This window comes from Perca fluviatilis, chromosome 5 (genome assembly GCF_010015445.1).
Source record: "Perca fluviatilis chromosome 5, GENO_Pfluv_1.0, whole genome shotgun sequence".
Taxonomy (NCBI): Eukaryota; Metazoa; Chordata; class Actinopteri; order Perciformes; family Percidae; genus Perca; species Perca fluviatilis.
Window position 1 is genome coordinate 23,283,545 of NC_053116.1, and position 16,146 is coordinate 23,299,690.

At 40.7% G+C, this 16,146-nt stretch overlaps 2 protein-coding genes across 6 annotated transcripts; one reads left to right on the forward strand and one right to left on the reverse strand.

Annotated features, from left to right (window-relative positions):
- Positions 1-1,374: 1,374 nt before the first annotated feature.
- Positions 1,375-9,034, forward strand: LOC120558415 (solute carrier family 2, facilitated glucose transporter member 5-like). 5 transcript variants are annotated; one of them, XM_039799401.1, is made up of 12 exons: positions 1,375-1,472; positions 1,746-1,858; positions 1,984-2,082; positions 2,193-2,353; positions 2,446-2,570; positions 3,743-3,895; positions 4,013-4,326; positions 4,522-4,632; positions 4,719-4,820; positions 5,763-5,838; positions 6,141-6,268; positions 8,483-9,034. In XM_039799401.1, exons 2-12 carry the CDS (start codon positions 1,814-1,816, stop codon positions 8,705-8,707), a joined length of 1,539 nt encoding a protein of 512 aa, XP_039655335.1. In that variant the 5' UTR covers positions 1,375-1,472; positions 1,746-1,813; the 3' UTR covers positions 8,708-9,034. The 5 variants fall into 5 exon arrangements, with proteins under 5 accessions (XP_039655335.1, XP_039655336.1, XP_039655339.1 ...); XM_039799402.1 differs by lacking the exon at positions 1,375-1,472 and having other exon boundaries at positions 1,745-1,858; positions 1,952-2,082; XM_039799405.1 differs by lacking the exon at positions 1,375-1,472 and having other exon boundaries at positions 1,745-1,858; positions 1,952-2,082; positions 2,302-2,353.
- Positions 9,035-9,658: 624 nt separating this feature from the next.
- On the reverse strand, positions 9,659-16,146 carry ca6 (carbonic anhydrase VI). The gene is made up of 10 exons (XM_039800178.1): positions 15,993-16,146; positions 14,074-14,250; positions 13,318-13,466; positions 12,856-12,951; positions 11,495-11,561; positions 11,261-11,418; positions 10,953-11,079; positions 10,740-10,823; positions 10,622-10,654; positions 9,659-10,514 (listed from the first exon to the last, which is right to left on the reverse strand). Exons 1-10 carry the CDS (start codon positions 16,081-16,083, stop codon positions 9,880-9,882), a joined length of 1,617 nt encoding a protein of 538 aa, XP_039656112.1. The 5' UTR covers positions 16,084-16,146; the 3' UTR covers positions 9,659-9,879.

The following is a 16,146-nucleotide window of genomic DNA, read 5'->3' on the forward strand; positions in this document are numbered from 1 at the left end:
AATGCTGTTTATGCTGGTCCAAACTGCCAGTTTTTTGTCCTTGAGGAGACAGTGGCCACACAGACGACTGACACTTACTGTATTTCCTACAGGAATTAATCCATTGTCTCGGTTGTGAGATTTGGCTGACATTGAAGTAATTTGAGCCTGTGAAAGGCAATTCTGCATGCTCTCCTCTGCTGGCTCTCTGCCCACTTAATTCATTAGGTTAAAGAGTACCAGAGGACTGTACTTCACTGCATGGGGTGACCATTCACCAGTCAAGATAATGGAAGTCTTTTTTTTTTTTTAACACACGCTGTTCATTTGGCTGCGTCAGTGGTTCTTAGAGCCAATTCTCAAACACACTGTCCACCAAACGTAATGGGCAATAGTTCAAAGCTGCAACAGCATATTTAAATTAAATTAATATACCTGCACTCATCACTTGTTAGAAGGTACTTTCTTTTCAGGGAAGATGATTTTGGAGGGGTAAGAACTGTTAGGGAACTTATTCTTATCATCTATTGTCCATAGAGTACCTGCAATAAATGTGTGTTGAGCATTTGGAGAGGAACATATTTTATTATTTGTCACACATCAGAAACAATAGACACATTAGGAGAGAGGTTAATGGTTGGTTCCCAGATTTGTGAATAATTAGGCAGTAATATATTATTATTAAGTATGGTATAAGTCCACTTACATATGACATGTCTTTCTTCTTCTCCTTCTTCTTTGAATGTTGAGATGCAACCAACCATAACATTAGCTCCCTCAACTGTTAAATGCTAATATTGCAACCACTGCACTAAACTGTTGGATAAAAGAACTGGATATAATATGTTATTTCTGATGTTGATTGAAATACTTCTCTGTTAAAAAGCTGTTTTCACAGTCTATGTAAGCACAATATACATTTAGTTAACTTAATATATAAATAAGTTCATATTTCCCACCAGCACCCTGTTTTTTTTTGCAGTTAGGCATCCCTAAAGCAAATAACCAAAATCCAGCTTTCAGAGCAAACAAACTGGCCGTCGTGATAATAAACAGACTCACCTTTAGAGATAAGAGGCATTGCAGCACATGACAAATTGAAGACAAAGTAAACCATTTAAAAAAACGATTGGTAGCTGTGGCGTTTCTGCAGAAAACGAATCTATTCAGTAATCAGTGTGAGATGAACTGTTTTTAGCGTGAGAACAGATAAATACTTCAATTTGTGTTATTTTTGTATACTGACCTGAAATAATCCAATTTAATACATTTAGTGTTGTTTTTAAATTATTATAATCATTCCATATTATATGGTATGCTGTATATATATTACACTATACACTGTATACACCATTCTGCACTCACACAATCATCTCTATAAAAGCAGTCGGACCCAAGGCTCAAGAATGATCTATACTGAAGTCTTTGCCAATTGTCAGTGATCAGCAGTGTGTCGTCATGTAAAAGCACCTCTCCTGTAATCCAGCCTGCAGGTAAGTAAATAATAAAGACGCTTATGTGGTTTATAAATTTGATGATAACATAACTCCATTCTGACAGCTGTAGATTAATCACTTCAACCAACTTAGTTGAAGATGCAGTGCAATAAAAGCATCAGATATCAGCATTCAGCCCAGGGCAGCATTTAATATCTTGAGTGTGTTGCATACAAAATGTACTGAACCAGAGGGCAAAGTCAGCAACACGAAAATGATAACTGAAGCCAAGCCGTAAACCACTGCTACGCTCTCTGATCTTGTCCAAAGGGCAAGCAGAATGCAGTGGTGCACAAAGTGTGCTGTTATTACTACTGAAAGAGCGTCCAAACACAGTCATGGCAGAGAATGAGGAATTGGGAAAGCCTGCGGTGAGGAGAGGGGTGAGTTACACCAGGTGTGATTATCACCACCATCACATCAGTGTTTGCTTTGTCTGTTCTGTGACAGTGTGCAAATGTATGTGTAATCACGAGGCTTCACCTGGTGCGCTGATGTCCCCCGACAGAGACTAACTGTGGTCCTGGTGTTGGCAACGCTCATATCTGCATTTGGTTCATCGTTCCAGTATGGTTACAATGTGGCTGTGATCAACTCTCCATCACCGGTAACCCAAGCAAAGAAACAAAAGCTTAACTGTCACACACAGTGATCTGGAGGCAGGTGTCACTCATATATGATGATGTGTTTCTATCAGTATTGTCCTGCTCTCTTTAGTTCATGCAGCAGTTCTATAATACCACCTACATGGAGCGTTATGGCAGTCCGATGGAGGAGAACCTCCTAACTCTGCTGTGGTCTCTTTCTGTGTCCATGTACCCGCTAGGAGGCTTCTTCGGCTCTCTGATGGTAGCCCCTCTGGTCAACAAATTAGGGAGGTAATATGTCAAATTTATCGTGCACTATTAAAACTGCTTACTTGTTTGTCTAACATTTAACATTGACTTTAAATGCATCTACCTTGGGACAGGAAGGGCACCCTACTCTTCAACAACATCTTCTCCATCGTCCCTGCTGTGATGATGGGAGTCAGCGAGATTGCCAAGACCTATGAGATCATCATTGTGGCTAGGTTCATAGTGGGCATCTGTGCAGGTCAGATATGTTCAACTCTTAAAGTAATAAAGATTTCTAAGAGTCATTTTGGTAACACTTTATTTGATGGAGTGTGCATAAGACTGACATAACACTGTCATAACCATGATATAATGACACCGGTCATGAACATGAAGGAGTCTTTATGAATGTTTATGACTGTTGTCATTAAGTGTCATTCTAAATTATGACACTTTTAATGCAACGTTAGCGTTGTTTGAGATGTTTGTGTTATGACAACTTGACATTAAGCAAGACAATATAACCTGTCAATGTCTTTGTTATGAGAACTTGACCTTAACCTAGACAACATAACCTCTCATAAATATGTCAGAGCAGGCCTAATTGTCAAACTTAAAGAAACTATTTAGCTTTATGTGTTAACATTACATTAAACTGTCATAAGTGGTTGTTTAATACATTGGTCATGAGACCATAATATTTGTGTAATTCGCTCTACGCAGTTTTACGACAGGGAATACAGTACCGAGATGGTTTTCTTTCCGGGTTTGGCTCCTTGCACCCTGGAGCTGAGTCAGCTGTACAGAGCTGACTAGCTAATGGCAGCTAACTACAGTTAGCGGTAACTTTAGCAACAAGTAGCCTAACATTAATGCTAATGTTATCTTTCCAAAACACATTAAATCCCTTCAGTACTGTATTCACTGCCATCTAACTTTTATGACATTTTAATGACAAGTCCAAATGGTTCCACTTCACTTGAAGTCAAGGTAATTATTCATGACGCTGTTATAAAATCATTTGACAGTGTAATCAAACTTTATGACAAGTCCAAATTGTTCCAAAAAGGAAAATATTCATGACACAATTTTGGTCTCATGACATCCAATGTAAAATCCAACCACTTAATTAACTAGTTTCTTTAAGTTTGATCATTAGGCCTGCTATTACATATTTATGACATGTTTTATTGTCTTGCTTAATGTCAAGTTGTCATAACACAAACATCTCAAACAATACTACCTTTGCATTAAAAGTGTCATAATATACCGAATGACACTTAATAACAACAGTCATAAACATTCTTAAAGACTCGATGTTCATGACATGTGTCATGTCATGGTTATGATGGTGTCATGTCAGTCTTGTCCACACCCCTTCAAGTAAAGTGTTACTGTCATTTTTATGTATCTTAAGTTCCCTGTCTGCAGGTCTCTCATCCAACGTGGTGCCAATGTATCTGGGAGAACTCTCACCCAAAAACCTGAGGGGAGCCCTTGGCATCATACCACAGCTCTTCATCACTATCGGCATCCTCAGTGCACAGGTGCTGGGCATCAGAAACATACTGGGCAACAGCACAGGTACATCCTTCATTGTTTAGATGTTGAAGCACATCCTTGACTAGCTGATTTTAGAAGACTCAAGAGAGAGCTTTATAGGTTGGTATTGGTAAAAGATGTGTTCCCCCTTGTGTCCAGGTTGGACCCTCATGCTGGGTTTGACTGGTATCCCTGCCATGATAGAGCTCCTGCTGCTGCCCTTCTTCCCAGAGAGCCCCAGGTACATGCTCATCCAGAGAGGAGATGAAAAGACAGCAAAGAAAGCGCTACAGCGCCTGCGTGGCAGTAACGACGTGGATGCAGAGCTGTCAGAGATGCGTCTGGAGGACCAGTCGGAGAGGGCCGATGGCCGACTGTCTGTGCTCAGCCTGCTGTCCCAGCGCTCCCTTCGCTGGCAGCTGGTCTCCATCATCGCCATGAACATGGGCCAGCAGCTGTCGGGGGTCAATGCTGTGAGCCGGGTTATTCTTGTCCCTGACCCTGACTCTATTTCAGATATAACACCAGATCAGAGAGCATCGCTTAAACAGCAATTTCTTCTGTTCAGTTATTTTCAACTACAATACTGTTCCTGCTAATGTTTTACCTCTGTTCTCCAACTATTGGCTAATTATTTAAACATAATGCATTTCTCTCCTCCTCCTCAGATCTACTACTATGCAGATAGCATATATGCCACTGCAGGAGTCAAGCAGAGTGACATCCAGTACGTTACTGTGGGAACAGGTGCAGTGAATGTCTTCATGACCATGGCTGCTGTAGGTGCCTGTTGATATCTAACTGTCTGTTGTTTGATCATATTAGAAGGAGACAATAGTTCTGAACAGGTCATTTGTTTCACCAGGTCTTCATTGTGGAAGCCTGGGGACGACGGCTGCTCCTGCTCTGTGGCTTTGGGATCTGCTGTGGAGCCTGTGTGCTGCTCACTGTCGCTCTCACCTTCCAGGTACCATGTGAAAGCTGCAGTTTGTCTCACACCCTCAACATATCACTCTGCTGTCCTCTAGTGGTCCAGCATACAAAAACAATCTGCTGTTAGCATTTCTCAACCTTTCTTAGGGAGGACTTTCCCTTCAGTCAGTAGATATCAGTCTCTGATGTACATTAAACAAATATTTTTAATGTACATGTTCTATGCTTTGATCACTTGTTTTAATTTGGGCGTGTAACGTATGAGGATAGATACTGTACTGTACTATATTAGTCTGGTTTTTAGTTATACTTCTGTATTATTAAGTGCCAAGTTGGATATAAGTCATTAACTAATTTCCCAGTCGTAGTTACAACTTGGATGTTGACATGAACATCATTTTCAAGTTGGAAACTAAAACTTTGACATAACATGTATGGGGCATCAGGGGCAGGTAAATGTACTGGGGAGCTGATGAAGGAGTTGGGAGCAGGTGTGCAGGTGTGTTTGTGGCGATCAGGCGATGGTGAAAGGCGGGAACACACTGAGTGCCACAGGACAGGACAGGGAGGACATCATAGAGAAAAGAGTAGTGTATGACAGAATAGCAAAAGAGTCAAAAAGGTGAAACTTTTTTTTATGAATTAGCTGTCACCATGACAGAGAGAAGATTGTTTTAAAGCTAAAAGTCCGCACTTTAACCTCGTGGTCCAGTGTGCTGGGGTACAAAGCCAAACAACAGGAAATGTGTCACTGTGCTACAATTTTGTACTGGGCTGTAATTTTAATTTATTATACATTTGGAGCCCTGTAATCTCACCTGGACCCAGCATCTTCAGACATGCTTTATTTTCAATAGCCCAGTGGGTTTAAGTCTTCCCACACAATGCAGCCATTAAGAAGATTTTGTTATGTCTTTGTTCCTATTTGAAAGCATCAACATGATGGGTTAATGATAACAGCAGTTTGGGTTGACAGGAGAGCGTGACGTGGATGCCCTACATCAGCATCGCCTGTGTCATCATCTACGTCATAGGACACGCCATAGGACCCAGTGAGTCTGACCCCGCCGGTGGTTATTTACACACACACACACACACACACACACACACACACACACACACACACACACACACACACACACACACACACACACACACACACACACACACACACAGATTACAACAGGGTGCTCCATTAGCTGAAGTGTTGTTTAGATGTGACCAGACATGTAATGATATATGTTGTAAATCTGCACTCAGTTGTCTGAGACATGAACGTCATCCCTGTCACCCTGAAGAGTAACGATGTGTCTTGAGTGTTTGGGTTGTCGTTAACCACATCTGTGCTTTTCAGGTCCTATTCCTTATGTGGTCACCACCGAGATGTTCAGGCAGTCGGCCAGGCCCGCTGCTTTCATGGTCGCAGGCTCCGTCCACTGGCTCTCCAACTTTACTGTTGGCCTCATCTTCCCCTTCCTAGAGGTTAGTTACACAGTTCCTAAGAACTCTAACATTGGGGGAATTAAAGATTATTACAGTTTTTTTCGATTGCTAAACGACAGTGGGCACAACTGAAGCCACGTGTGCAAAACTCTAACTACAGTCTGCACTACCAACAGTCACCTGAGCTAAACAGTTCACATCACATCACCTGCAAAACTCATTCAAAGCAACACAACTCTTAACACACATCTCAAAACAGTCTCAGTGCAGCCAAACACTATGAACAATCCTCACTGAGATAACACACACTGTCACTCAGAACACACTCAGAGTAAAAACACTAGCATCAAACACCAATACAAAAATTACAAACTTTTCATCTTTACAGTTTGAATAATTTAAGTGATTTCACACTAGTCAATATTTTCTTTAAAGAAAAGAGTAAAATTCTTTCACATGATGGTATTTTTTTTTTTATATTATACCAGATTTGTATGTAAACAAGAAGGAATGAAAATCAGTAGTAGTATCAATAGATGTGTATTTTTATTTTGTCTCTAGTAATTTATGGAATAACTGGAAAAAAATAAAGGTACATAATAGTAACAAACAATTGTGGGGCTAATCCTGCCTCTCTCCAACATGATGCGACAAGTTTTCATTATCACATTGGATGTCCTCTCTTGCCATGCACCTGTCCTGCATCATCTACAAATGAATGTGGTGTTTGCATTGCTTCCACCTCCATTACGTTCTGAAAAACAGTAAGTGCGCAGTTTTACAGTAGTAAAGTTTTTCACGTTTTTTTTTAATAGCTGTGTATGTAACCTCAGACATCTTATCTGGACATATTGGTATCTTTGCTCTTTTACCTGTTCACTTTTTCTCTTGAACGGTACAATGTCTAACTGTTTCATTTTTACTTGGTGTTTCTTTTTTTCTTCCAAAAAAAGTCTTTCTGAGCTTTCCCTGTATATATATGATATATACTGTATGTGATCACTAACAAGTCTAAAACAAGACACCTGCTTAGGCTTTCAGCTGAAATTGCTATCAGCAGTGTTTGAAACGCACTGGGATGAAATCCATTCTGTTTTGAATGTGTGGTTATTAGTTTTGTTATTAGCCAAAATGCTGTATATTCACAGTGTTGTGCAGGTTATGGTTAAAGTCGTGGGATAAGTGTGTAGAGTTTTGAAAACTGTGTTCAAGCAATGAAAAACAAACTAGAGTTTGGTTCACATGAACTGCTGCTGTGTTAGAGTTTTGCACATGTGGCTCTAGTTGTGCCCACTGTCTTTTAGCAGTCAAAAAAAAAAACTGTATTTCAAAATGTAATTGGTTACAGATGTTTTTAAGTGTAAACAGCAAGGCAATTCAAGTCACATTCTGACTGTGATATGATAATGTAGTCTTTATTTTTACCTACTTTCTATCAGTATGCACTGTACAACTGCAACAACCAATCAAACCGGAGACAAATACACCATTATTAATTAATAATAAACATTTAAAATGAGAAAAACAATGTTTTGGAAAATATACTCGCTTTTTGCCAAGAGTTAGATGAGAACATAAATAACATTCATACAGTCTTGTCGTCACCATGGGTTTGCCAGGCAACCAGCGTAGACTAGACTGGGTAAACCCAGCCCGATCTGCCGGCGATTTGATTTCGCCCTGCAGCTCAAGATTGAGCTTGGTCTGGTGATAGCCAGACTAAGCATAGACTATAGGTACACTGCTCATAGCCACAAAACAGTCTGGCACATAACCACAAGTTCTCTTTTTTACCTCCGTTTAATTTTTTCACGTATTAAACAAATAGGACCATACATGTTAATCGCTGACCTTTATGGTGCAGGTTGGCCAATTTTGTTAGCTTTGTACAGAGCCAGGCTAGCTGTTTCCCCTTGTCTGCCTGTTCTTCTAGCAGACTTAGCATCAATGCCTTTTTATTAGGAGCACTTTTGGCATCGTGTCTTTTCCAATGGAATGAGTGGCGTAATCTTAGAGATAAACACAACCATTACACTTGTATCATGTTTATTTCCTCTCAATAGTTCTTCTTCTTTAAACCACAAAGCAAACAATGGAGGAATTTGTTTTAGTAACATAAACCAAAAAGAGCATTCCAACAAAAGCACCTTAGATGCTGTTTATGCCAAACCAACTGTTTCTGGCTAACATATTTACAATGTCTCATCATGAGGACACACTAATCACATTTCCTCTTCTTCCTTCTCCCTCCAGAGAGGTCTGGGCTCCTACAGCTTTATAATTTTTTCCTTCATCTGTCTGGTCACGCTGATCTACATCTGGCTGGTGGTCCCGGAGACCAAGAACAAGACATTCCTGGAGATCTGCCAGATATTCGCCAAGAGGAACAACGTGGAGATCAAACTCGGTGATGGTGATCTGCCACTGAAAGACAGCAAAGAAAGCCTGGAGGATGCAGTCAGGGTCACAGCCTTTTGAAGACAAATGAGAGCATTCAGAGGAGAGGAAGTCTTCACTCTTGGGAGGATTGTAATGGACTGGGAATGTCTTAATTTAGCCTCTACTTTCTATTTCACAAGGAACCTTTACAGAATCTCTTTGTACATTGTTTGTGGCTACTAAATCTTTGTGCAATTCAATTCCAGCTAAAACTTGATGTGCGCACTGCCACGCCACCTTATAGAGGTGTGAATTGGTGCTTGAGTCATTAAAGCGCCCATATTATGCTCATTTTCAGGTTCATAACTGTATTTTAAGGTTGTACCAGAATAGGTTTACATGGTTTAATTTTCAAAAAACACCATATTTTTGTTGTACTGCACAGCTGTCTCTCACTGCTGCAGATCCTCTTTTCACCTGGTTTCTGTTTTAGCTACAGAGTGAGACCTCTTTTCATCTTCTTCTTCACTACTATCTTTGATTGCACTCGCACATGCTCAGTAGCTCAGATGTAGAGCATGTCAGCTAGCTAACTCTAGAGACAGTAAAAGAGAGCCTGTTTCTACAACTTCAGTCAGTTACAAGGCAGGATTAGCTGGGAGACTTCTAAATGAGGGCGCACATGTAAGTAGTTCTTTTGTAGATTATGGTGAACTTGTGTGTGTTGTAGCAGTGCTTTGCTATTGAGAACGACGTAGCATGCTAGCGTTAGCATTAGCGTTAGCATGCTAATGCTAACGCTACGAGCTAACGGTTGTGGTTAGCCAGCTCATTTCGGACTGTGACGTCACAGTCCGAGCCGATTTTGACCAGCTCACCAGGAGACTGAAGGCAGGACACATTCAGAAACCGTATCTCTCTCAAAACAGCATGGATGGATTTTTTTCAAAGTTTGTATGTGTGTGGAAGCACCAGAGACACAAAAGAACACACCAAATCCCAGAAAAAGTGTTTTTTTCATAATATGGGCACTTTAAACAAACCAACAAGTCACTTATAAGCCTTTATTGACGATGCAAAGGTATGAATACAATACATGACTGAAGCTGTAAGATACAGTTTGCATTAAAAATTGAATTACAGGTGCCTGAAAGACATTTTATCCTTCATACCACATGTCATACTCATTTTAAAATCCCCACCATCAGCATTGATAATTTAGTTTACTGCAGCCTTTTAAAGCACATGTGAACAGAAGCAGCTGAGCCTCTTCAAGAGCATCTATACTGACTGTCCAGCTGCACCCCTCCAAACAGACTGAGTTTGGTGGTTCCCCAGCTGAACACATTTCCCACCACGGTGCTGTTTGTCTCGCATGACATCTGGTCCCGGATATCTGCTGTGGTCAGCACATAGTCCCAGATGTTGACATCAGTCATCTTACCCACAAAGGCGTCTGCGTTGGAGATTCCCAGTAATCCATCCTGGTCTTTGCCCAGGATGAACACACCGCCAGGGCTGATTGTGTAACCGCTTTTCAGGTACCGCTGCTCCCCCACCATGCCATTGATCCACAGCTCCGCGCCGCCAGTGTGGGACGACCAGGTGATGCAGAAGTTGGCCCAGTCGTGGGACTTGACGTTGTGCGGCAGGTTGACAAACTCGTTGCCAATCCAGAGCCCCACCTCTCTCGCATCTCTGTCCTCGCCGATGGATATCATCATCTCGTTGTCATTGCCGTTACTGGTGTAGGAGATGACGGTGTGGACCCCCTCGAGCTGAGGCAAGACATGCATGCAGACTGTGAAAGAGTCCAGCTCCATGGGATGGCTGAGGCGGGCCAAAGCATAACTTCCAGAATTTTTCTCCGGGAAGACGAGCACCAAAGGAAACAGACCATGAGGTTCTGAGCAAAACAGAAAAACTAGAATCAGACTAATCTACTTTTAAACATCCACAGTCACAAATCCCAGTTAGAGCTCAAATTAAATCAGAAGGAAATCAAGGACTCACCATGTCTGTAAGGCCCTGAGTTGCGAAATCCACCTCAAGGGAATAAGTAAGAAAGAAGAGTAAATATGGGCATTTTCATTTCACATCCAGCTATCTTCAGCAGTTTTTAATGACTCACCTGAAGTAACATGCTTTCCAAGAGATGTTATTAGACCCTCAATTTTCAGGAGCCTCGATTCAATCTCATCTTGCCGACAAAATGCTGAAAAGACAAACGGAGAATGAAAATGACGAGGATTAGACTCAGGCCTTGGTTGCGCCCCATGTTAATTCTGAGGAATAAATGACATTGCTCTATTGCGTAATCGCAATGTCGCAACAAGCAACATACTTCCTTTCCCTAAGCGCGGAAGAAAAGATGACTCCACCACGCGGCTGTTGAGAGGCTGAGCAATACGGTAGTCATTCCACAGGGTCTTGTTATCCATATCCATCAGCGTACTCTCCAGTTTCCTGATCTGAACACGACAGAGAAGAAGAGAAAGCTATGACATTGCACCACATAATAGTTAAAATGAGCCAATATCCTTCTCACAGTGACAGTTTGGTTCCATATATGACAGAATAGTTGAAAGTGTTATTTATTTTTATCAGCTGTAATATTACAAACACTCTTTTGCTTCCTCCTGTCTGCTGTACCTGGTTATGTGAGAGAGTGATGGGAGTATCAAACACAGTCCAGAGGATGCTCTCGTAGCAGGGTGGCGTGGTGAGGGAGCCCTGGTATCTGAAGAAGTGGTTGAGGTTCTCAGGGAGCATGGAGCGCACATCAATGCTTGATATGTTCATGTTCTGACCTGTCAGGATCACATCAAAACCACATTAGACTCAAACACTAAGGTTGGTCGGTTAATTTGTGTTTGCATTAAGTACCTGCATATTTGATTTTGGCCAGGTTGGAGATGAAATCACTGTAGTATGTGTTCTCAAAATGCCCATCCTGAATGTAAACCAAAGGAGAAGCTTAAATGTTCAGTGAAAACAGAAAACAGTGTGTGTAAGCACTTGTAAAGTAAGGGAGGGGGACTTGATTATTCTGGTTTATTATAACTTGAGCCTTGTTGTTTTCGTGGGTTGGGACATTGTATCTATATATTATGATAATATTCTATTCACAGAAGTAATTATTAAAATGTGTGAACACAGCAACATCACTACAAACTTCTGACAGGGCAAGAAACTTAGTCAGATTTTCTAAATCATTGTATTTGGAGTTAATAGGTAAAAGTGAGTGCACATAAGCGGTCCTTAAAATTCCCCTGTTAATCCCTGTGTTGAAAACAGCTTGTTGGATACAAAAGATCAAAGTTGAACCAGAATGTCAGTCTGTAAACTGTGATGGGTGTTTTTAAATGTATGCCTTCACCTATGTTCTCCTTTCAGAATACATTACATACGTCTGATAATCTTTTGTTGCCGAGTTCCCAGATGTAATTAAACGGAATCCTCCTTTAAATGAGTTTGTCCAAATAGCAATAACTCTCTGCCACTCTGTGCTGCTGTTACGGCGGATGCCAGCGGTGGCGTTGCTGCAGCGATGACCCCTTGCAGCTGAGAGCTGCTGACTGTCTGAGAGCCAGAGCATTCCTCTGGAAACAAGCACTCATTCAATACGTCGGCATGTAAATGAACACTCCATAGAGCCTTTACCCAGCAGGATGACCAAAAAAATAAATAATCATACACTTCAAAAGGGCATTTGGAGTGTATCATTTTCTACTACAAAGACTTTTATGTAAACTCATAGCAGAACTGATGATCATTTATCAGAAATATTGCTGGTATCCTGTGCAGGATGTTGATCAACTTTGTGGTCAGACAAAGCAGAACACAAAGAAAACGGAACAAAAGTTGTTTGTGTTACTGTAAACCAAGATGTAGGTGTAATTCAACTGTGTATATATATATATATATATATACTGCTCCAAACAGCTCTATTGTAGTCCAGTCTTATATTTAAATTATAAATTTAGTAGTGATAAGTAGCCTAATGTTAATGTATTAAGTGTCATTGCATGTTTAACTTAACATGCTTATTTTAGACATGACACCAGAAAAAAATTATTTCTGTTTACTAATGATGTTTAGTAATGACTACTAATGTAAACTTTGTCTACTGCATTAACTTTACCTGTTAAATAAAACCTTGTGTAAAAACTTTAATGGTTTAAGGCAACAGGTTTCAATGCAAATTTCTAGTAAAGTCAACTCATTCGGGATAACAGTGTACTTACATCATAGAAAAAGGCGAGTACTGCCAGACCATCTGACTTATCTCTGGCTTCAGTAAAGCTCTTGTACTTGTCAGAATTGTAATGGACAACATGGAGCTGAAAGACAAGATTGAAATGCAAAACAGGTTAGGTGCCAAAACATGCCCAATGACCTTCTATGAGGCTAGTACTACTGATCAGTTTAGGCAGGATAATATGCTAGTTGTTCTACACTGTGGAAGTGAACTGAGGCAGTGTAATGATGTTTGTACAAATGCAGTTTCTGTGCTTCGTTGTAACTTACGTTTATATATGCATTTAATAGCTGCACAGGTCTCTGAATAAGTGCAGGCTTTCATGAATAGAGGATGTCTGAATTGTGCATTAAAGGCCTGTCATCACTGCATTGGTGCACTATCTCAACCAGCTTTGGCTTTCTTTTTCAAGCCAAACTGTCATTTTCAAACTTTCTTTCAAGCCAACCTCTGCCATGTAACGGATGCCATCTACAGTGTGCTCCGCCCCACTGGCCTCCAGGTCCCAGCCGCCCCAGTGCAGGTGCATCTGGACAGCTGTGTATTTCCCTGGGAGGCCCTTGGTGATCACCATAGTGGGAGGCAGGTCGATTTGAACTGATGGAAACATAAAGAAACGTAATTTTCAGTGTTTTATAAAAAAAAAAATTAAAAAAAAACACAAGAGTCAGCATACAAATTAAGGATACTGTACATAACTGCTTTCTAGTTTCAGCTTTTGAAAAAGCATTTCCTGAATTTGAGGCAGCCATTGGCTTCCATTTATTTCTTAATACTTGTTTGAGTTATATAATCTACCACTGTGGACATGAAGCCTGTAATCATGATTTATCAAAAGGTATATTATTGATAAGAAGTAGGCTAATGCAGTGCAAGCTTTTCAAATCTAACCAATACCATACAACAATACTGGTGTTCTGCTTGGGGAAAATGTGCAGAATTGATGAGGTTCACTGTTATGGTTTTACACAATTCGAAAAAGGTTTAAAAACTGAGTTTAACACCATAAAGAAATGAATAAAAACCAATGGCTGACTAAAAAGAAGGAAATGAAATTTCAAACATTTTAATTTCTTGGCAATAAAATGCTGTCACATGAAGTTTGGTTCATAGTTCAGGAACTAGAACAGCAGAAGCAGTGGTATGATCCTTTAACAGTGAACTAATATTGAGGGTGAGTAATGTGTTTGTGGTACTGGCTTACCGGAGTGCCCGTTGTTGGACATGAGGAAATTTCCTTTCTGAGCATATCCGCTGAGTTCCAGCTGCAACATATCTGGGTTGTGTCTCACGCTGCGCCGCTGGATGTCTATTGGGGACTGCTTCTGACCGCCACAGGCAGGGTACTGGGTTGGCCAGTGCATCTGATCCAAAGCTCCCTCTGTGGGAAAAAGTCAAACCCCAAAAACTACTATTACATTGTGAAAATCACCCAGAAATAAATGATTTAGGGAGTGGCATATTGCAATTTCTATGCTTTTGTTTGTGGAATATGGGCCTAAACTACGTCACGTTGTTGGGCAAGCACCACACGCACAGGACTTTTTCAACTGGATATTGTGACAGATTATGTATATTTCCTCAACTGTATTCACCCCAAAATTATGTAGTACTCCCGTGCTGTGTATACCTAAAAATGTCTCACAACATGTGGTTGTCCCAGGTATTTGACCAATGCAGCGCGCGCCACCCAGAAAAAAAAAATATATAAAAAGCTAATAAGTGCCTCGGGTTAATGTTTAGAAACATACACATAATAATTATAGGCTAACAATATTCAAATAACTTGGCAGCTTTTTCTACCAAAACAAATACGCATTGGATACAGTGCATATAGGCAAAGTATTCACAGCGCTTCACTTTTTCCACATTGTTATGTTACAGCCTTATTTCGAAATTGATTCAATTTTTTTCCTCAAACTTCGACACACAACACCCTATAATGACACCATGAAACAAGTTTTAAATGTCTGCAAATTTATTAGAAATAAAGAACGAAAATATATGTAGGCTACAGCATTTGCGCAATACTTTGTTGTAGCACTTTAGGCAGCAATTACAGCTGCAAGTCTTTTGGAATATGAAGCCACAAGCTTGGCACACCCATCTTTGGCCAGTTTCGCCCATTCCTCTTTACAGAATCTCTCGAGCACCATCAGGCTTGATGGGGAGCGTCGGTGCACAGCCATTTTCAGATCCCTCCAAAGATGTTCAATGGGATTCAAGTCTGGGCTCTGGCTGGGCCACTCTAGGACATTCACAGAGTTGTCCTGAAGCCACTCCTTCGATATGTTGGCGGTGTGCTTAGGGTCGTTGTCCTGTTGAAAGATGAACCATGGCGCTCTGTCAGAGTGACCATCGGGTTATTGGTCACCACCCTAACTAAAGCCCTTCTCCCCAGATCACTCAGTTTAGAGGGACTGCCAGCTCTAGGAAGAGTCCTGGTGGTTCCAAACGTCTTCCATTTACGGATGATGGAGGCCACAGTGCTCATTGGGACCTTTAAAGCAGCAGATTTTTTTTTTTCTGTAGCCTATCCTTCCCCTCGCCTCGAGACAATCCTGTCTCGGAAGTCTAAAGACAATTCCTTCGACTTCATGCTTGTTTTGTGGTTTGACGTGCACTGTTAACTGTGGGACCTTATAAAGACAGGCGTGTGCCTTTCCAAATCATGTCAAATCAACGGAATTTACCACTGGTGGACTCCAATTAAGCTGTAGAAACATCTCAAGGAGCATCAGTGGAAAAAGAATGCAGCTGAGCTCAATTTTGAGCTTGATCGCTACGGCTGTGAATAGCCTACTTATGTACTACTTTTTTTTATTTTTAATAAATTTGCAAAAATATCAAACAAACTTTTTTTCATGTTGTCATTATGGGGTATTATGTGTAGAACTTTGAGGGGATTCTTTTTTAATCCATTTTGGAATAAGGCTGTAACATAACAAAATGTGGAAAAATTGAAGCGCTGTGAATACTTTACATATGTTGTCACGCGCGTTTTACGCATCAATCACCTTTAAATCCAATTCAGTTCTGTCACTTTTGTAAATAAGTGGTAAGTTATGGGTTGATTTAAAAAGAATCATACTACATTCTTTCAATGAAAAAAAAAAAGCCTACCTGTGTATGTCCAGTGTATCCCATGAGGAGGAATCCCATCACTGACAACACAGACCAAAACAGCGGAGGCAAACACCGAGAAGAACACCATCGCTGTCTCTTCTCCTTCACGCAGGGTACTGACACCTCACAGAGGGTTTCTCTGCACATTTAA